The 22,654-nt window shown below is 44.6% G+C and overlaps 1 protein-coding gene across 1 annotated transcript in view; it reads left to right on the top strand.

Moving 5' to 3' along the window:
• The window catches only part of agbl4 (AGBL carboxypeptidase 4), a 337,579-nt gene extending 315,743 nt beyond the window's left edge, over positions 1-21,836 (top strand). Inside the window, exons 10-13 of the mRNA XM_061239954.1 lie at positions 2,900-3,052; positions 7,179-7,341; positions 20,463-20,559; positions 20,686-21,836. Coding sequence (XP_061095938.1) covers positions 2,900-3,052; positions 7,179-7,341; positions 20,463-20,559; positions 20,686-20,782 — 510 coding nt within the window. The 3' untranslated portion in view covers positions 20,783-21,836. The remainder of the gene's footprint in view (positions 1-2,899; positions 3,053-7,178; positions 7,342-20,462; positions 20,560-20,685) is intronic.
• The last annotated feature ends 818 nt before the right edge of the window (positions 21,837-22,654 follow it).

Raw genomic sequence — 22,654 nt, 5'->3', positions numbered from 1 at the left:
TCAAGAGGTTCAGCTGTTTTTCAGACAAAATGTCAGAATGGGGAAGAAATGTGATCTAAGTGACTTTGACTGTGGAATGACTGTGAGTATCTCGGAAACTGATGATCTCCTGGGACAGTCTCTAGAGTTTGCAGAGAACAGAGAAAAACGAAAAAACATCTAGTGATCAGCAGTTCTGTGGGAAAAAATGCGTTGTTAATGAGAGAGGTCAGAGAAAAAGGGCCAGACTGGTCAATGCTGACATGAAGGTGACAGTATAACCACACATCACAACAGTGGTATGCAGAAGAGCATCTCTGAACATACAACACATCAGACCTCTCAGTGGATAGGCTACAGCAGCAGATTCTTTTTTTTTTTTTTAAAGAGTTAAATAAATACCTAATAAAGTGCTTAGTGAGTGTATATTAATATTATCAAAGAAAATGAAACAAAGCTTGGTTATAATTTGTTTGCTTTATGCGTATGCAGTGTGGATTATGTAAAGCTAATTGTCTTTTTTGAAGTCCTCCATTTTACAGCTTGTGTATATTATGTATATTATGTGAGAGTAAGGGATGGAAAATGTAAGGGTAACTCTGACTTAAAATTTACTATGAATTCGTTTTTAAAGTTATCTCTGTGGGTAAAGGATTTCTGGTGGATTGAATAAACCCTTGAGTCTCTAATCCTGCTTAAATCAGCACAATTTTGCTGTGTAAAAGATAAGCAAAACATTTACGGCCCTTAAAGACCTGGCCTAATTAATATTCAGAGATAAGTAGTCTCCAGACCAAATTAATTTGACCTTCCACTTAAAAGTAAACTGCTGCAACACCAGTTCAGTAAAAGCTGAGCTAAAGATCTTCAATGGAATGCGCGCATTATGGTAGTTTGCAATAATGTTGTCTCAGATCCGAGAAAAAACATATTTCTGTTTCCTTTTTATCATTTCAAGTCAGGTACAGGACGCACCTGCAGATCTTCAGACATTAAACAGGCCCATGGTTTTCCATGTTACTGCTTAATTGCTTGATTGCACAAGTCAATGTGGACTGCAATCTGTTAAATGAACAGTATCGTTCCAATGGAATTCTGAGATGTTCGGCTTGTGCGCTGGTCTAGTCTTCTTCTGTGGTTTTTCACACCTAGGAAAAAGCATTAGCCCAGGAAGGGAGAGTGAATTCTGCACCATATTATGTTGCACCATACCACACAACCACTTTTTTTACATAGAGAGGTAAACTCCAAAAGCAAAGCTACTTAAAGTGTCTGCTCCACTGGCAAGACATTTTCATCCCACATATTAACTACAGACTATTTACTGAAAATAGTGAAGCAGACTCAGCCAGAGCACTTCAGTCCCCCACGCGTATCTTGCTGTTACATACTGTACCTCGTAATAGGAGGCCTGGGCTTTAACAAGGTGGCAGGGTCGGCGTGACTGTGTAAAAAACAACCCTGACCTGCCATCTCCACCATCCTGCACCCAGCTCTTTTTAGCTGGGTTAGCAGAGGCGATTAGAGGGCTTTTTGCCTCTATTAGACCCTGGGAACTCCTTCAAGTGTCTGCCCGAGCTGCCTTAATGGCGGCAGCGTTTTGCTTTCTTTTTCTCTTTTTTTGTTGTTTCCCCCTCTTCCTCTCGGGCTCCATCCATCAGGCTGCCAGAGCCTGCTGCCGGCCCACTACCAGCCACAATATTTCACAGCCAGCCATCAGAGGACCTGACAGCGCACCGCTCGCCAGGAAATTGCTTTGGCTGTGAGCGGAATTTCAAACACCGTGTCGCCCGTGCTCCTCTCCCCCCTCCCTCCCTCCCTCCCTCCCTCCCGACCCCCGGGAGCTGAGGCGCGCTGCAGAATGCGTAATGAGAGGAGAGAGAGAGGGGCGGGGGAGGAGGAGCGGAGAGGAAGGCGGCTCTGCCGCTCTACGCTCCGCCGTGCCGGAGAACGAGGGGTCAGGGGGGGGCAGAGGGGGGTTCTGTCGGACCCACCGTGTCTGCGCCGGAGGGTGACGGCGCTCCCGGCCGGAGTCTCGTACCAGGGACCCGCCTCAGGCCCTGCCTCAGAACCACGGCCTGGCTGCGCGTCCCGGTGGCCATTTTGTACACAGTTCTGATGAAAGCGCTCTGCATCGCCTCCCAGCAGCGGCTGTGCAGCCACACACACGGCTGTGGCCCCTCTCCCTCCGCACTGAGGGTTAATGAGCGAGGGCTGAGAGACCTCTGGAGTGGCTGAGGATTGGCTGGTGCTGTAGGAGTGCGCCATGGTGGGTCTTACATCAGAGAAACGCTCACAGGACCGCGCTGGCCGCAGTCTGCCAGCCCGCCTCTCAGCAGCAGTAAACCCTGCTTTGAGTGGACCGTGCGATTACACACACACGCCTGTGAGCTTCTCCCTGGGTTGTCTCTGGTCTGTGTGGGACAGACGGAGAGGGTTGCTTGCTCTCGCTTTGTTTTGTGTGGATGAAAGGAAGTGCTCTCTGCTGGCTGGCACTTTTAGGTGAGAGTCATATGCTAGCACTGCCTTCCTCTGGGAGCTCGTTAAAGGGAACAATTTGTACAACACAACTTATTTCTGTAGATGTTTGTTGTTTTGAATGGGTTTATAGTATGGGGAATCTGTGTTGCAGCAGTTCGGGGAGACTAGTGGATGCATGTAATGGTATTCTAATCTACATGATAGCGATAAGAGTGTACAATAGAGTACATGCAATATCTACAATCAACCTGTCCAATCAGATAATAATAATTGAACAATAATGGAATTCAAGCCATTCCCATGTAGCCATCCTCATCTTAAGACATCCACTTACAACTTCTCTCTCATGGGCAAGCAGTCATGAAATGCGTACATGCAGTGTGCGTGCTGTGATTGTGTGAGTGATGTCACTCCCGGTGTCTGTCTCCGGTCCACACAGAAGGTCAGCCTGGAGTTCTACATCGATGTCCACGCCCATTCCACCATGATGAATGGCTTCATGTACGGGAACGTGTTCGAGGAGGAGGAACGTGTCCAGAGACAGGCCGTGTTCCCGCGCTTGCTCTGCCACAATGCGCCCGACTTCTCTTTCGTGAGTACCGAGAGCGTCGCCCTGTCATTAGCCTCATATCTCACTGCACATATCACCCATCAGCTCGACAGCAAATGAAGGGACATAGAGCCAGGTTACTAAAGAAGGCTGTTGTCAGGGAACCAGAATCGGCTTTTGGGTCAGAACACCAGGTTGGAATCAATTTCCTCCTCTGACCTTGTTGACGAAATATTATCTTTCTCGTACCTCAGTTATTACTGTCTGGACATCTGAAATATATAGGGCTATGATTTTGCCTTATAAGGCATGTCCAACCTACTTTGAGCTTAGTATGTCTGAGGATGCTGTTATTCTGTATCACAAAGCAGGATTACTGAGTTATCTGGATAACTGTACTGAGTAAAACCCAGAACAGCTCTTTGTACTTCCGTTCCAGATTTCAGAGTGTCCGGGTTATCCTGCTTTGTGATACAGGCCCCAAATTACTTGATTTAATTGTTCATCTTTAATTGTTAATTAATCATGTACAGCACCAGTTCGACACTTCAGTTATGATAGTGGGACACCACCGTAATCGAAGAAGATACTGAACTAACCCACTAATACTGTATTTGAATTTCCAACTGAATACCCATAAACAAGAATTATATTTGATCATATTATCCAGCTTGAATAACTAATAACCCTTGGGCAATGCTTTTGCTCAAGGGTTATTAGCAAACATTGGAGACAGCGTTATATTTGTATTACATAATTTTACATTGGCCAGTTCTCTAATGAGGAGCTCATTGTACTTGATGAAAGTGTGGTGAATAGTGGGAGCACAATAGCACATATGTCACATTCCCTGTGCTGCTGGAAGGTCTCTGTCTGGTGGGCAATGTTACTACCCAGGGAGGGAGGAAGAGGAATTATTCCAAAGAACAGGGAAATACAGGGCTTACATGCAACTGCTTGGGCATCTTCCACCCCTCCACTGCCACCCAAAATGGAGGGAAGGGAGTGTGAGGGGGAAGTGGAGATAAGGGTGTGTTGAGCATGGGGCTGGCTGCCTCCACAGCCTTCCTGGCCAGGCAGAGGACAGACGGTTGTGGGGCCCTGCTTGCGATTCATCTTCAGCAAATATGTTTGCAGAGACCATTTGTTTTGGCTTGCCGGTTCGCATTTGCAAGATTGGATTAATCTTAGTGCCAACGATGGACACTCACTTGAGCAAAATGCAGCAAAATCTGTGCCTAGGAATTAATCCGCATTCACCTTGTGTCAATGTTTAGGCGTGTCTCTCATTAACTCTACATACTGGCCAACAATATTGTTTGTGTTTGTGTGTGTGTGTGTGTCTGTGTGTACATCTGTTTGTGACTGTTTATGTGTGAGTATTTGTGTGCATGTGGGAGAGAGTGTGTGTGTGCTAGAGAGAGAAAAAGAGAGAGAGAGAGAGAGAGAGAGAGAGAGAGAAATATTATTGTTGGTGAGGAAAAGGTTGTGAGAAAGGAGAGAAAGACGCAGATAATAAAATCTGGTGACCACTGCTTTCCTTGTTGTAAAAAACAGCTTTAAAAATAAACACCTAATGACTTTTAAAAATATATACCAACATAAAAACATGCTATTTATTTACCCCTCACCCACTCCTTTAGGTTGACTTACAAGTATAAATCCAATTATACTGGCTACTCCTGTGCTTCAAATCTTAAAGTAGAAATGTTGTGTTTAAAAGTGTGCGGTCCCCTCAGCGTTTGTGAAGGATGCCCAGCCTCCTTGTTAAATTGACCTTCACCAACAAGCAGTGTGGGCTACATATAGCCAGAGGAATAACCTTTTGTAAGCTGTGACATGCTCACATTTTTCAGAATCATTTTAACCTTACATCAGGATAGCCTTTCAGCACCGTGACGATATTTTACTTTTATAAACAGGAAAGGGGCTACACTTGTCCACAGGAGGATATTTAATCTCTGGATAGGTTTCTCTGGAAGAGGAAAAGCAGAGAAACCTAACCTTTAGTTTGAGCTTGGCCCTTCTTAAGGTGACTTGTGTTGTGTTAGTGTCCTGAGGAGTCGATGTGACAGTTTGATGACAGGGGGCCAGGGGTCGGGCCCCGGAGCGATGCGCGCGGCTCAGAGCGGGGCCCCTGCACGCGTGGGTCGTGTGTGAGTCACAGCGGAGGCCAGCTGTCCGTAACAGAGCCCTGTGAAAGTGCGTCACTCAGACAGCCTGTGCATCGGTGTGAAGGACATCGGCCTGCTCAGAGAAGACAGCCATTACAGGACGCTGCTGGGATCTGAGTGATGGAGAGGCATAAAACCCCTACAGCCTGCAGAATCAGAGCGCAACTGAGAAACGCATGAGAGTGTGTGTGCTTCACAGCAGAAGACATTTTGTTCTTTCGGTGCACGTAGTCATAGAAATGAAGCCACACCTTGAGTATGTCTGATTGGTTCTTTGTCTATAATTATATCGAATTATATCTAGCCCAGTGTAGGACCCGCACATACGTAGTTTATCTATAAAAAAAATATTTTTGTTCAAGTGCAAAATAGGGTGTTTGTTCAAATGTTTGCGCTCACACATACGTATACAGAGAACAGCAATAACAAGTCATCCCTCAGGGCTGCAGTGATACATTTCTTCTGGTTAACCTCCAAATTACATGACTGAGAAAGAACAATGACTACGCATTTATAGCAAAGCACCAACTGCCCAGAAAACATCACATCAGGCAAATAGACACACTGATGCAGGCGAGACACACCATCAATCACAGGAGGCATATCAGATCCAGTTCTTCATTTAAACCATTTTGGACATTGAGTCTTGAAAGTAGCTATTTTTGTTCTTAATTTCCTGATCCACAGTTGGGAAAAACAATGTCAAGTAGGAAAAAGTTTTTAGTTCGCTACTTTTGAAAGCTTGAGAGAAAGTACAAACCATAAAATATGTGATTTCATGTAAAGTTTTGAGTTTATATAAAATTCTAAACAGCAAGTGCGCATGCTTAACTAGCCAGTTATCAACTCATTTGCGAGAACAAGCGATCTAAATTACAGATGAAGGCCCAATCATGTACTGTTGCCCAGTTGTATTCTGGCCTGATAGAAAAATGTAGCCTACTGTGTAACATTTTAGTGCTATATTGCATAAAACAATTTAACTCAACAAGCGTCCTCTAAGGATGACGGCTTCACATGCCTTTTCCCCTGGAGACTGCTGTGCACTTCATGAATAAGCAAGAGATTTTTATTAAAATAAAATACAAATAGAAGTAATTCAGAAAAAACATTAATAAATACATAATAATACATAACACGAATATTAGGGTCATGCTGCTAACATCAACATATAGCGAGCTATAACAATCCTAAAGTAACAGGGAAAGCCCCACAGTATCATCGTCCCTGCCTATGCAACACCTAGTAGTACTAGTATGCCTGTATTAGACTACTGCATGCTACACTGCACTGCAGTCTCATTATACTCTACACGTTATTATAATTATACATTTCCAGCAAAGCAGTATAATTATGTCTGTATAATATACTGCTATTACACCTGTATTGCACTCCCAATATTATACCTGTAATTACTGTTATACCTCAGCTGCACTACAATACTATTTTTCATGTACATTGCATCTTACTACACGTTTACACAACTGAGGGAATGGTAGCTAGTTGGATTAGCTTAGCAGCAAGCTAAAGAGATTGCCCTACTTTTACAGCTATCTAACGTGCACATCAAAATAATAAATTAACAAAATATTTGGGAAAAGAGGGAAGATAGTGGTAAAATGTTCTTAGCAATATGGTTAGTAAAAAATGGCAGTGTTTCTTCGCACAGTTACTTATTGCATGACTCAGTGGAGTATTTATTGTATTGCAGACACTTAAAACATCTTGATTTGCACTCTAGGTGTATATAAAAATACATTATGTATGCTACAGTATTCCACAGCAGCCTTTTTTCTCTCTCTCATTGCAGAACAAAACAAAAACATGATTCAAGCAGACAAATGTATAATTAATCAGTGTTTTTCCAGTTAGTCAGGATCTGGACTATGTATGTGTTTTAATTGGTTGTGCTTTGGAGGTCGGGGTGCTGGTAGCATCCCTGGTCATCCCTGCTGCTCACTCCACGTGTGCCTCTCTGCTCGTGCTCTCCTCAGACCAGCACGTCGTTTAACCGTGACGTGGTGAAGGCCGGGACGGGCCGGCGTTTCCTGGGCGGGCTCCTGGACGACACGTCGTACTGCTACACCCTGGAGGTGTCCTTCTACAGCTACATCTCAGCTGGCAGCAGTGCCCCGGTGCCCTACACTGAGGACTCCTGTATCCTTTCTGTAGGGGCGGCCTGTAGCGTAGTGGTTAAGGTAAATGACTGGGACAAGCAAGGTCGGTGGTTCTAATCCCGGTGTAGCCACAACAAGATCCGCACAGCCGTTGGGCCCTTTAGCGAGGCCCTTAACCCTGCATTGCTCCAGGGGAGGATTGTCTCCTGCTTAGTCTAATCAACTGTACGTTGCTCTGGATAAGAGCGTCTGCCAAAATGCCAATAATGTAATGTAATATCCTCTGCAAACCTTTAACCAACTACTGTCCTTCAGAAGTTTTCACATTCCTTTGGTACACTTGTCAAGCTGGTTGAGCCTCTCACATATCTGTTGAGATGTTTTGTATTGCCCAATGTATGAGGCTATAGGGCGGTTGTTTTAAACATACTGCTTCTTAGTCATTAGTCATGAGGGGTTTCTTTCTACACCCAACCAGAATGGTCTCTGTGGTAATTTCCTTAACAGACTATTTTTAGGCCTTTGTAAAATCTGGGTTAAGGAGGAATGCTTATCTCACAATACCTTGTTTACCCCTGTAAGGTCTACAGTTGAGCTGTTTTTGCTGCAGCTTTTGGTAGATTGATGGCAACACTGATACAAGTATACAAATCCAGTAAAAAAGAGGATCTGCAGAGACACCTGCTTCTCTTGAAATGCACTGCTGAGTGGTTTAAGAGTTCAGGGATATCTCTCCCGTGGCTGTGACTGACTGTGAGCAGATTGTGTGTGCACTGCTTTGTGGAGTGAATAAACTCCCCAGGCAATGAAGCAGTGTTTCCATTGTACCGCTGTGGTGATTGTGTTTGGTGCAACTGCAAACTCCAAAATGCGTCACATGTGAGGTAGAAAATTCCCAGAGAGCCCAATCAATGGCCAGCGAGCAGTGATTGGATATCCTGGGCGGATTGGATTTGTGTCCTCTTGAGAAAGATACCTTGTACAACAAAAGGCATGCTTTTCTAAATCAATGCTGCTCCTGTGTAGACAAAAGCCGGCACTGTTCGCCTGTCTGGGACTGTGAAATTATCTCCCCCCAACGTCTGTGCACCGGGCAACGCAGCACAGAGCTTCAGGGCTCAATAATGAGGGCCGAGAGTGATAATGTCAGTCCATTGTAGTCGTGCTGCAGCCACACGCGGCCTGCACCGTTACGGCCTCTCTTCCTGCAGGAGATGGCCGCTCATTGATTTCTTAATTACTCCAGGACTCGTAGCCCAGGCGCGATCGACACACAGGGCCGCGATGCAGCCTGATTGGGTCACTCCGATCGACTCGACGCACGGACGTTCTTCTTTTGTTCATTCATGTAAAATAGACATACAGTAATAGTGGGGAAGGATCACGCAATTGATTTTGTGTGCACAAAAGCGTTTTCTCTTATCTTGGCCGGGAGTAGGGGCAGGAGTGAAAGATAACTAGTTGGTAATGCGGCTGCAATTTAGTACGCTTTCAAAGGGCTGTGATTGAGTCTCCCCACACCGCGAACATGAAAGAGAAAACAAGCGTACAGTATAAGAATGAAAGAAATGCCTTGTTTTTGAAAACAGAAAGCAGAAAGCCAGCCCCTTAGACCCTGTGCTCCCCCAGTTGAAGAGAGGAAGGCCAGGCAGGTCCCTCAGTTACTGCATTGACCGCCTCAATGCGGGGAGACGTGTGGATCCAAAGTGCCCTCTAGTGGCAGGAAGGCTCAGTGTGTGCGTGTGCCTACATGTACCACTGGCCCTGGTGTCAGTCTGTCAGACACCACGCAGATACTCTTATTTACAAGCTCCACATTTATTTATTTATTTATTTATTTATTTATTTAGTATTTATATCAAAAGGGCGACAAAGCCTCTGACTGATGCTGTAACTTCTCATTTGCCTCAGTGTTTTTCCCCCAGCCAGTGCTCCACTGAACTGTCAAGTCCAAGGCCTACTTGGCTTGCTCTCTGTAATAAGAAACCCATCCATGTAGAATTACTTTGCAGCCGGGGGATTATTTTCAGTTAGTGCTGGAGTGGAGATGGGAACCCAAAAAAAAAAAAAGAAAGCAATTTACGGTGCGCCGGAAAGAGTCATAACTTACCTGCGATGCTCTCCTTGAAAACATTGTTTTATTTGTTTGGTTGTTGTCTGGCGTATAAAAGAGCCGTGTTATACAGCTCCTGTGTACGGGCTTTCTGGATGTGCGCAGTGCGAGGCCCTGTGCCTGGCAGCCCTCAAACAGACAGTCAGATACACCATCTGCTGGCCCCTCTCTACCCGTCGCGCTGGAGGGACGTGTATAACTTGCTCTCTTGATTTCTGCACACTGTATGTTTACAGGAGGGAACGGGGAGGCAGTGACGCTCGCACGCAGCGAGAGCCCTGTCGCCCTCCCCTCTCCCTCTGTTTTCTCAACGGCTCTGTTTACCGCCGTTTTTCACTTGCCTTTTGTTAAAGCGGCGTGGCAGAGAGGAAGATGGATGAGGTGAGGTATTAAACTAAATGGCACAACATTTTAATAGTTATTACACTGCGGTGCGGGCGCGGTTGGTGGCGGGCGGGCGGGGGAGGAAGGGCCTGGGCGGTGGGGACCGGAGGCTGCTTCTGAAGGTCAGGCTGAGGCAGGGGCTGAAACGGGCCCCGCGGGCTGCCCGGAGCCCGGGTGAGGGAGGGACCGTGTCACAGCCGCGCAGGAACCAGGGAGGAGGGGGGGGGGGGGGCTCAAATTAGGGTCGCACCGGTCAAAATCGTCAGCCGTGCCCGTTTTTCCGCCCGGTAACCGGGGCCCATCGAGTGTGCCAATGATCGGCGCAGACCTTTCTGCTCCAAAACAAATGAGGGGAACATAAATAATTACCCCGATTGTTTATTAATGTATCCCTCACGTCAGCCTGTGAAAAAGCTGCCGGCACCCTTCAAAATTGAAATCTTAACCTTTCTAGCTGCGCGATCCTTGATCACGGTGGAGAGAGAGGGCTGTACAGACGACTGTTCAATCACCCCGCTCCCTCCTGGCCGCGAATAGTCTATATGACATTCTAATGAATTGTTCCCACCTGTAATTGAATACGCCGTGGAAGGGGTTCACGATGCGTGCGGGGCTTTCTGCGTTCCACATCCTTCTGCTCCGAAACGGCTTAACGTCGGCAGTGAGCCCCAAAGACATTGCAGGACAAATATATTTTCTTCAGTGCAGACTCTCATCCCTCGGCGCGTCCGGTGTGCAGTCTGTCATGGTAGTTCCTCTTGTGAAAGCGGCCATTAGGCGCCCCCGTAAACGCCGCGCTGAGCTCGTGTCCGAGGGTGAGGCATAAGCCCGCCTTAGCACCGCGCGGGTCTCCGAGGGCTCTGATGAGAGATTGAAGGAATTCTGGGAATTAGCGGTAATCACATTTGTCAGAAATAAAAGGCAGGCACCGTGAGATGGTTTTTAAAATCTGGCTGTTCCACAGTGTTAATGTTTTGCCTCTCTTGCAGACCCGGTCCTCTGGGACTGTGCCAGTAGATGTAACATGTCTGTCCTGAATGACACTAAAATGCTAATTTGTCCTGACGAATTGGCAGCCTATCGAGTTTACAGCAGCTGAGCTGATGTAATGGGGCCTTAAGGACTCCAAAGAGTATATAATGCATTTTTAGTGCACATGGCTGAAATATTACTCCATTTATTTTCATATTTCACATTTATATATTTTGCAGTACATTATATGGTGCAATGGCAGTATATCTGATGACTGCATGCGAGAGTTACAGGGATATTTATAGTATCTGAAATGCTGCTATATGGCCTGTGCGTCCCTTTGGGCAGAGCTATCCTCCAGGTGTTCTCCACTGCTGTGCTTTTAGCAGCTAGGGGCAATTAAAACTGAGCATTAATGCGCTAACACACAGCAACCTGTTGTGCGCTGCGCAGCTCCGATAGAGGGAATTAATGTGTGGCTGGCGTCTAAAACCGACTCACCTCAGACTGCTTCTCGGTGCTGAAAGGCTGTTTTCTTAAATCCTGTCTGGTAAAAATCTGGGTCTCAATCCCTCTCATCTCTCATGGTCCTTGGAGAGCGCTGAGAAGGGACCAGTGCTTAGATATTGTTGAGGAGCTGTAGAGGGGGATTAGGAGGCTCCTGTGGTAGTTTTCTCTGACGGCTCAATGCAGTGCAACAAGGGAATACAGTCAAAAAATGCCCTCTGGGATTCTCACAGAAACAAGGAAGAGTTCGCTTTAGTTTATTTACCATTGTTTATACTGGTATGTCAAATGGGAAAACATGTCCCTTTTGTCTCGAAAACCCGGTGAGCTGTTACAAGGGTTCATGTACAGTAGGTAGGGGATTAGTCAGTGCAAGAAAGGCAAATTTGAAGGTTAGCCAGGACACTCTCTTTACTATACTGTACCTTGCAGAGATCCTTAGAGGCTACAATAAATAAGCACCTCAGCTAATGCAAATTGCAGTGTCTTCTTACCCGTTTTGGGGAATTGGGCTTGTGTACTTAACGACTCTCAAACTTTCCAATTATCTCTACGTTTGATGTTTTCAATGCTAAATCTATACAGGTCCTCTCAGCCCTTTAGCGATTATGCTCAGCTACAGTGAAGGTCAGTGCTGTGTACCATAAACGGCTAAAGAGTTGTTCTTTGTTTCGAGGCTGATCTATTTTTCCCTGTAAGCTCTCGACTTGCTTTTGAGGAACAGTCTGCGGACGTCTAGCCATCATTAACGAAGAGGCAATGTGAGGACACATAGATTAATATCTCTCCTTTTCTTAAACCCGGCCTGACACGATGATGGAGAAATGTATTTGAAATCTTTTCAGCTACATTTAAGGCTTTAAAAGTGTATGTTATTGTTCTGTTTGATGTAAAGGAAGATTGTGGCGAGAAAGAGCACTCGAGCTAGCCTCGCTCCGTTCTGGAGGACGGCCTCCCGTGCCCTTTCTGTTCTGACAAGTTAACAAGTGCACAGCTTCCCTCTGGGACCCTGACGCGAGACAGCTCCGTGTTATGGTGGCTGCCATTTTCTCCTGTCCTTTAGGATCCAGACATCTACTGAAAGACCCATTATTCGCGCATTCCCAGATAAAAGTATCTCACTCAATCAAGCACGCCCGCGTTGTCAAAACCCTTAGCTCGGCGGCGTCTCGCTGAAGTTTCTCGCCGTCCTGAAGACGTTCGGCGCGCGGAAGGGAGCGGCGAGCCCACGTTGTGGAACTGGGCAGTGCTGCCTGCCGGCTTTCGCATCAATCACCGCCCCACCAGCCCGCCGAAGGAATATAGCGCGGGCCAAAAGCTATCTGAGCAAGACTGGGCTGTGACAGCAGCGTGTCAGTGCTGTGTGCTGAGCCTGGCACCATGCATCACGCTGTCATACTCCAATTGGGGGCCTGCCAGCGGAACATTCTGGACACGACCTGAGCAGTAATGAGCCAGGAATGGATAGCAGTGATCACCGAGATTAAAGACAGTACGGGCAAATATAGTTCTGTTTTTTTTTTTACAGCAAATATATGATCAAGATGCACCTTGTGCTTTGCCAAAGATCCATTTTTCATATCACACACTGCAAGTACACTTTTTTTTCTCAATTTTTTTAAATTGCTGATAATGAATGTGTAACAGAATCAGGATCTTTGGAACATGAAAATGCTTTTTTTCTAAAGTGGACAAATTAATATGTTAATCCTTTAATCAAACTTTTAATAAAAAGATTTTCCGGCCCACCCGGGGCTGTATATTTCAAATTCCTATCCCCCAATCTGGAATGTTCAACTGTTTGCAACAACAGCCGTTTTCCAAGCGTGGACCACCCTGCTCATTCAGAGCTGGGACATCCATGGTTCTCCTCCAACAGCTCCTGCTTTTCACACTGTGGACTACAGTCAAGCTCGGAGGAAGACCTTTCATATGCGGCTTTGACATGCAGTCTGACAAGCGTCCTTATTGACCAGTGCGGGTCGCTGACGAGCGGTGATAAGGTTATTGGTTAAGAGTTCTTAGTTAGACAACATCCAGTTTTTGATAAACACAGAAAACTCTTCAACAATAATGTCTTCACCAATGAAATGTAAATACTTTCATTCGTAATTATCGATTCATACAACAATACAAGACAGTAATTAATTTAGGAAGAAATGAACAGAAGCGTTATAGTGCTTATTGTAGTGCAGCACATTGCTGAAAGGTATATAGAAAACATCACATTATTCATTTCATTCACATAAATTACAGTGCCATGTTTTTCCTGGAGTGTGTATCCCACTTTCTTTATCTGATATCTGAATCTTAATTAATTTACCTGCCTCAGTCATTGTTTCTCACAATCATAAACGTTTGCTCTGAAGAACCCTTTGGCCAAAGTGCTGAAGACAGGAGCCCCGGACTCTTGAGTACAGTGAAGCCCACGCCTGCTCCCCGTGGTTGTGAATTTTAATGAAGGCCCGTTCTGACAGCCATTATGACAGTATGACATGAAACCATCATGATTGCTTGGGTGTTGACCCACTGCCCACATCGCCCATTAGAAACATCCAGAATGTTCTTTTCTCGTGGTTCTCCTTCCCCCCCCCTCTCTGCTCATGCCTACATGTCAGTGTGGGCCTCTGGAGGCCGTGTTCCATTCAATCATATACAACTCACTATCCACACGATGTGTGTGTGTGTGTGTGTATGTGTGTGTGTGCGTGTGTGTCTGTGTGTGTGTGTATGTGTGTGTGTGTGTGTGTGTGTGTGTGCGTGTGTGCGTGTGTGTGTGCGTGTGTGTGTGTATGTGTGTGTGCGTGTGTGTGTGTGTCTGTGTGTGTGTGCGTGTGTGTGTCGTGTGCGTGTGTGTGTGTCGTGTGTGTGTGTGTATGTGTGTGTGCGTGTGTGTGTGTGTGTGTGTGTGTGTGTGTGCGTGTGCGTGTGTGTCTGTGTGTGTGTGTGCGTGTGTGTGTCGTGTGCGTGTGCGTGTGTGTGTGTGTGTATGCGTGTGTGAGTGTGTGTGTGTGCATAATATCCTGAGGACAATCTGTGGCAAAGATTCAGGATAAGTAGAACATTTACATAAATAAATGAAAAAAGGTATTTTAACTAAATCCCCAAAGCCTGGAATATATTATGTCTCTATTTCTAAATTGATCCATGGAAGTTTAAATCTTGCAGAAAATGGTATCTTATTTTATTTAATAGACTGTCTATTAAAGCTTATTTACTAGACTGTCTATTAAAGCTTATTTACTACACTGTCTATGAAATCTTATTTAATGGGCTGATGGGCTCTTGAATTTCAGCATTGGCTTTGTGATAGTATGGTTTTTGAGTTTGTTTCCAGTGTGTTGTGATGCCATTTGGTTTTTGCGGTTCTCTTTGATGTAGAGCTCCATGTCAGGGGTGCAGAATGCAGCAGCGTTATTGGCCTCTGGTGTGTTAGGGGAACAGCTGTGTTCTTCCATTGCAGCCTGATCAAGGGGGCTCTGTTCCCTTCCTGCGTTCAGCTGCTTCATTCAACTAATTTTATGCTTCATTACACCCCCTCTCTGTGCCTGGATCATACTTACCTGGTGAAAGTGCTGGGTTGGATCCCCAGAGCCTTCAAGAGGATTGTCAGCAACTAAGAGGGGAGGGCAATATCTTAGAAAAAAAAAAGTTTAAATTATCACTCGGATAAAGTTTGCAGAAGTTTTTCCTCTTTTTTTCTAGCAGTAGTTTTGGTTTGTGTCAGCAGATCTGTGTGGAAGAGGGACACGGGGTCTTTGTGTAGTTTGAGCAGGAGAAGGTAGGGAGACGCGCTCCCTCTGTGAGTTGCTGTTTACTGTTTTAATTAGCATTGTTAATTGGCACCTGTGACACCCTGGTGGCAGGGCTGTCACTCGACGGTATTGATGGCGCCGACGTCCCTAATTTGTGTGCTTATTAGCGGCTGGTCTGCCCAGGACCGTGGCGTCTTGTTTCGTGTCATTGGGGCATCATTGTCCGTCTGTCTGTTTGGACGCGCGGGTGACAGTGAAAGCGGATAAACATCCTTGTAAACAAACCATCCGTCAAACGACGGGAGCGGCGGCGTGCGTCCCGTCTCGTCTCCTCGTCAGGGCCCGTGGAGGCTCGCCCTTGAGTCACCACAGAGGCGCCTATCGATCGCCCGCGCGCTGACGAGATATTAAAACGGCTCACGCGCCGATGACAGGGAGACTTTACACCCTTCGCCTTGGTGGCGTCCGCTCCGGAGCTCTTGTTTTACTGTAGCCCTTAACGGCGGAAGCTGCTTTCCTGATTGGACTTCAGAGTGTTCAGAAGTAAAATACAACTTTCCTGTTAGTCGTCTCACTTCCAACTTCGGCTCCTTATTCTGAATCACCAGGGACGGCACAGCATATGTCTCCTTTGAAGAGATGAGACCCGCTCCTTATTGCTGTGTACATTACATAACATCTCCACAGGCCTCATGCTTGAGCTGTCCCTGTAATCTTTTCAAGCATTTCAAATGTAGTAAGGGCTTTTGCAGGAGCTGAAATGAATGTGAATATTGTCTGACCCTCCCCGCGTCACACACTGTGACGTACAGGCCCACCCGCTCTCCGCCAGTGCTGTAGCGCTGTGGCAATGGGGGAGAAGCAGGAGAATAAACTGCTAATGAGTTTAGAGCTGGCTGTCTGGCGTCCGGTGATTTACTCTGATTTCCCCGGCCACTCTCGGGAGAGGGAGTGTGAGTGCTGTTGCAGGAAAAAGAGATTGCCTGTCTCAGCAGGACAGACCTTGCTGTGGTGGCCAGCGCACCGCCTGTCCAAATCGCAGAGCTTCTGGAAGTGGGTGTGGTGACACAGCGGGATGCACTGTTTTATGGGCAGAGCGGATGGACATTCGAAAGGGATGGGTAGAGGAGAAGCAGAAAGTTTGAGTCTGCCTGAAAGAAGTTTCTGGCAAGTTTCTGACTGAAAGAAGATACATTTGTCTATAGGAATGTTTGTTCGAAAAAAGAAGTATAAATTCGAAGCCATGATGAATTTTGAATGTAACATTTCATCTTCTCTTTATGCATTTACGCATGTTACTGGCTACCGTTTTCATAGTATTTTTTGTCACCAAACAGGTTCTTTTTCTATATTTATTTATTTTATTCTTCTTGTATTAAAATGTTGTGTTACCTGAGTAATAATTCTATGGAGCTTCATTTTTTTCTTCCAGAACATTCAGGTTTTCAGCACTTTATGCGTCAGGGTGGGATACTTGTTCTGGAAATTTCCAGGCTCTTCGGCCTTCAGGCTGTGATTTGGCAGCCTCTCCATGTCCTGCAGATAGCGTCTCCTTCCAACAGCTTTGGTTGCTTTTGGCAGGCAGCCAACAGCCAATCAGAGAGCTGGAATACCCCGCGTGCAGCTGTGATGCAGATGAAGTCTTCTCCAACGGAATGGGCCGTCCATCACCCACTTCCTGTAATAGATGTGCGATGTGACATCACAAGCTGAGAGGCCATCTGCACTCTACAGGAGTTGGTCTATTTCTGTCACAGCTCAGATCGTGCACACCAGCCTCTGAGATTCTGTCAACGAGGAGGAAACGCAAAACTTTCCCCAGGTCATAGTGAAGGTGTCAAGGATGCATTCACACTGGAAAAAACTAGTGTCAGACACATGGTCAGACCAGTTCACTTGAAGTTATTTTTGTTCAGAATATTGGATTTATGTGTAGGATTAAGGTTTGTTTCATACAGCAACATGTTATCCTAAGAGATGGTATGTTGCATACTTTAACTGGGTTTTGACCAGATGAATTTTACTTGGGAACTGATTAACATCCTTGGGTATTACAACCTTCACCCTTTAAATAGCAACAAACCTTCAACAGCAACAAATTAGCTTGAATAATTAGTACCAAGTACTGAACTGAAAATTTTTTATTTGAATGTTTTATTTATACTTGATGACTAGTAGTAGTGTTTACGCCATGTATATTTACAGAACCACAAAATACGCCATGTGCACATTTTCAGATGGGAAGAGCCTTAATAAGAAAATAATTTTCTGGTTATTGTGACTAAGTGTTTTGTGCATATGTTCACCACTCTTTCATACAGTAACCCGAGTCCCAACTGACATTCAGACGTCTGCTTGACCAGCACGTGTTAGAGGAGTGGGAGAACAAGGGACATAGTGGGAGGAATAGCCCATCCATCTGGAGACCAGGGAGGTGTTTGTTAAGCTCCTAATCAAGCCAACAACTCCCTATAGCTGGGTCAGTGGGACCGGTCCAAACTAATAGAGTTGTTGGAATTGAACAGGCGATGACGAGACTTGTCTTGTCAAGAACCTGCATGTAGAATACTGAAGACTTACTGCAAATATATAAAGTGTATTGAGGATACCATTCAAACTTCCATGGAGCGATAAGTATTTCAGCTGAGAAGTGAGAAAAATGACACATAGCATTTATGATGAGTCTTTGATTCTTTTTTCAAAGGCAGATATTAGAAGCTGTTGAAAGTCCTTCTTCTCTGCAAGGAAGAAATGCAATTAAATCATGAACTGCACATTAGGTGTAATTTTTAGCACTTCTGATTATTCAGCTGAATTATGAGCCCCATAGCATAGCAACACACAAAGAAGTCCTTCACTGCTACCTGCCGGTCCATAGTGTTCGATGTGTTCTTTTTGGCAGACTCCATAGGGAATGTGTGGCCATGTCCATCCTGAACGTCCACACATGCTCATTTGTCCTAACAAATGCACAGTCAGTGAGGAGTTTAGTAGTATGTCTGATGTACTGTGGCCTTTATTATGGATGAGGCTGAAGCACTCACTCTCATGGCCCAGGGAGGTGTCTTTTATAGATTAGGTTCAAAGTATTTTTGACACCCTACCGCTGTCATTATTTCTTTTTTATACCTCAGCAGATACAGTACCTTCATCCAGGGAGCCAGTGCTCGTATTAGTTCTACACTGATATACCCTGAGGAATGTGAAATGTAGTGGCGATGGTTAAAAAACATACATGGACCCATTGCTCTCTATAATCTTTGGTCTGTATGTGGAGGAGGTCTTCAGGTGTGAAAGAAAAGAAGAAAGTTAACATTATGTAGTTTCACACATGAAAAAGTTTTGGATGTCAAACAGTTCTTAGAGCAGCACTTTAGTTACATTTTCCAGACTCCATAAATAAAGATGAAAACACTCGGTGTCCTGAGGACTGAAGATGCACACGGGTGGAGGAGCGCGAGTGGGGAAGGAACAGAGGTGCAGCCAGAGCCGAGTCAGACAGATGGGGTGTAAATACAGGAGTGGGGAGTCATGGAGAGAGTGCCTGCCAGCCCGGTGAGTGACGAATGGAAGCCCAGGGAGACGCCACGTTTCCAGGCCAAGGTGACTGACTGGAGCAGCGGGGGCCGGGGGAAGAGCAGGCACGCTGTGCGCTAATAGGGTATAAAGCACGACGCTCTGCCGGCCCGTCTGGGCGTCTGAGACCAGTCATCGGCCGTGAAGGGTGGGGCCCTCACCACGTCTTTCATGCTCCGTTTGTCTGTTCAGTTTCGGTGTTTGTGCTTCTCCGCTCCGAAATATCAGTCTGGAGATTATCGTCTTAAACCTGCAGATACAGTAATGAGGGTTAGCCTCTTCCACTTTTCGTGGTGCATTTATTCAAGCAGGAGCTTATAATTATGTGCGTATGTTTGGGTGTCTACAGTGTATCGTGTGTGTGTGTGTGTCTGCGTGCGTGCACGAGCGTGCATGTGTGTTTTCTTGCGCACATGTGTGCATGACACCGAGGTGTAGTCTAGTTTTCCTCCACCCAAACGCTCCATCATACCAAGGATGGATTGTTTATGAGTTCAGGGCTCTGGATAATAGAATTTCACCTATAGCATTTGGATTTATGTTTCATGTGTAATTTTAGGCTGTTGGAAGAAATTGGAAAAATAAAAATAAAAAACGAGTGTATCACTCTCCCCTTTGTCTCTTCCTGGGCACTTCTTTCAATCACAGTGGTCTGACAGACAGGTCTGCTCCGAGGCCCAACAAGGAAATGACAAGGAAGGATGAAAGATTGTCTCTTTATCATTCCATCAATTCCAACTGTCCACCAAAGAACATATTGCTAACTATGATGCAGTAGAATAGATAAACACTCGGCTCTGGGTGTGATGGGATATGGATTGCTCTCATTTTTGTAGTTGATTGTTTGTCTTCAGATAGGCTGTAATAGTTATAATTTGCTCATTTGTCGTAGAGGGATGATTTTCCTTTTTAGATATTTTCTTTGTGCAGTCAGTAAATGTTCTCATTCAGAATTTACTAAACAGATGGGATCATTTGGTAGTTTCCTTCAGAATATGGTAGATAGTTTCATGGTTAGCTTCTTGGTCTTGGTATCCCAACAGAGAGGCATTCTTACAGGAGAATATGAAGAGAGCGTATGATTTTATGATGGAGTGGCTGAAGTTATTGATGTGCTCAGTAATGTGGTGACAGTGGGGGTGGGTCTTATGAATTTAAATAAAGCATTGCCTGTAAGTAATTGCTGCAAGGCGATGCCTTACCCCAGTGTGCTTTCGGCTGACTTGACTGGAATGCAGTTGATTTACCCTCACTTAGTGCAGAAAGCAGTGTGTCGTACCCATGTTATTTATTGGCCCTGTTCCTGCACTGGGGATTGGCCAGTTATTTACTGCAAATGGTTCTATTGGTTCTGCGAAGAGAGAAAATTGGGGTTTATTTATTTATTTTTTCAATTAAGGACAGCAGGTCAGACTCAGAAGATAGAAGGTCTCAGTGGGACTGAACATTGTCACTTCTGCAGAGTCTTCAGGACTGAGAGGAAAGGCTTGGGTGTAGACATAGTGGGCCTTTGAACGAAGAGATCCTGTTGAAAATGGAAAATTCCTGGGCCAGGGTTTAGAAATGTTTGTGCTGTATTATAATGCACCTTCACTTATTCAACTGAGAATGAGTGCAAACTGACACTGAGACTCCTGCATGTTCAGCAGAGCTGTTCTTCTGCAATACTAAGTGCCTGCAGATCATGCTATAGATATATCTCTCAAACTGCTTCTTTTAATTAAGAGTAGCTTCACTAATTATCTGCTTTGAATAGTTTTTTCATGTGTGTGAAGGTTTTATGTTATTTTCAGAAGTATGCTAACACAATCTTTTGTCTGAAATGAGGAAGTTACCTTAACTTGTTCCCCTTAGACATGAAGCTGGGCAGAAATGTGGCCCGTACCTTTCTGGATTACTACAGGTTGAACAACCTGATTGATGACAATAAGCCCACAAGTCTCAGCAACAGGTTCTCATATTATGTTTCCTATACCATTGTTATTTTGTATCAAATTGTTGATATACAGTACAATACATTAAAGGTTGTGGTTAACAACGTACATCTTTTCTCTCTTTTCTCTCTTTTTTGTCCCAGCAATTTGGATGGACAATCCTATCGTCAGGGAAACGGGCGGAACCTAGATGGAGAGAAAGGAGAACGGAGAATCCATGGGAATAAAGAAGAAAGTTAGATTCTCTGCAGTATCAGTATAAATATCAACGCATTATCAAGCTGGAAAACTGTGAGCCAGAGACTAACGGTGGCTTCCTGATAGGCACTGTGAACGCCTTGATGAAACACGGAGTGACAGGACATGGAAAACTCAACAGATTTTTTGCTGAAACCTTCTCTAGGCTTCAGTCTTCCATTAATATTTGAATGAGTTTCAATACGCAGCAAAACATCTGTCCTCGAGACATCTTCATAGCAAGCCGTTGCATGGTTGTATGAGGTCAGACAGACTTATTGTGTTCCCATCTGTGGCCTTCATGTTTTTGTGCATAGTGCTCCACAGAAGTGTGCTTTCTTTAGACGTTAATTTATTATGTTTCTGTATATATTTTTTAATAATTATTCTGACAGCATGAATGCATGTTTGTACAAAATTTTACTTTTATCTTGAGATTCATTTTGTGTGGTGTTTTAATGTATCCCTTATTGAATATTTTCATTTTAAATAACTGTGTACCCTGCATTGGTTTCTTATTTGTGTTGCATAGGACACATTTCAGAAGCAACACTGCTCTGACAAAATAAAATAGTTCTGTATGCTTTTTTTTTCTCAGATGTTTTCAGCTCAATAATTTGTAAACCGAAGGTTTTCAAGCAAGCATACTTAATCAGACAGCTCAGAAACACAAAAATGGACTTTGTCAAAGATTCTGCTCCCCAGGGTATCTCGCAAAAATGAAGTTTGATATCCATTTGCTGTCCTTCCTCCAAGCTTAGAGGCTGTAAATGCCTTTTAAACCTTCCTGCACAGTACACTGAATGCTTTGCCCAGCACAGTATAAAATATGAACCGTGGGATTTGCTCTCCACAAAAGGCATTGAAAAGTGGGGGGTGAAAGAGAATAGCAAAAGCTATCAGTCAAGAGTGGCGTGAAGAACAACATGTATTTTTCAAGCCAGTCATTTGGAATAAGCGCAGCAATCAGTCAGAAACAACATAAACAAATGCGTTTTGCTTTTTACACGGTAGACAAAAAGATGGAGAGTGCTAATAAAACTGTGGAAGAAAATCATTTGAGGACTCTTTGGCTGGGCTTTTGTGTCGGAAATATTGTTTTACATGGCACAGCACGTATGGAAAACTTAGCACAGTTTAACAGCTGCCTTCCCCACAGCTCCACCGCTGCTGCGTCTCTCTCTCTCAGGACGGGGACGTGTGAAATGCAGCACCTCGCAGGCTGTGGAAATGTCACACGGAAAGCTTTCCCTCCATTTTCCTCCCCACTTTACTGTCACTGTAACCTGCACCAAGACCCATTATTCTCTTTAGCTTGCTTCACTAGACCAGACACATTACATCCTAATTATATGTATGCTGTTATGCAAGCCTGGAGACATTTCAATTGTTAATATCATTTTTTTCTCCTTCTTCCACCCAACAATGATGAAAAAGCTAACTTCATCTACATTAGCTTCACTTTCTATTAGTTATGCATCAGCTTTTTTACCAGACCCCAGCCATCTTGTGTACCCAAGAGGCCAGTTAATTGCACAGCAAACAACAAGCCGGTTCTTAGCCCTGCGGTAAGAGTACGATGATGTGCACTACACAAAGTGAAGAGGGACTGATGTGTTTATTAAATACTTAAACCCACAAAGGACAGGGCCTAGGATTTGCAAATGTGAAATGCTACAAAGAGTCTCTTTTATAAGTGTAAATATATTATAATATTTTATAAGTGTAAATATAGGAAGATTTAAGTGACAAGTTAATTATTCTCCATGTAGCTAATACACTGTATAATTTATATATTATTCATTTATATTATGATTTATGATTAATGTTGTGCAGTACAAAGTGAGTTTATACTTTTTTATTAGGTGCAAATAT

This window comes from Conger conger, chromosome 4 (genome assembly GCF_963514075.1).
Source record: "Conger conger chromosome 4, fConCon1.1, whole genome shotgun sequence".
NCBI lineage: Eukaryota > Metazoa > Chordata > Actinopteri > Anguilliformes > Congridae > Conger > Conger conger.
The sequence above is the reverse complement of the archived record's forward strand: the minus strand, read 5'-3'. Positions and strand labels throughout refer to the sequence as shown.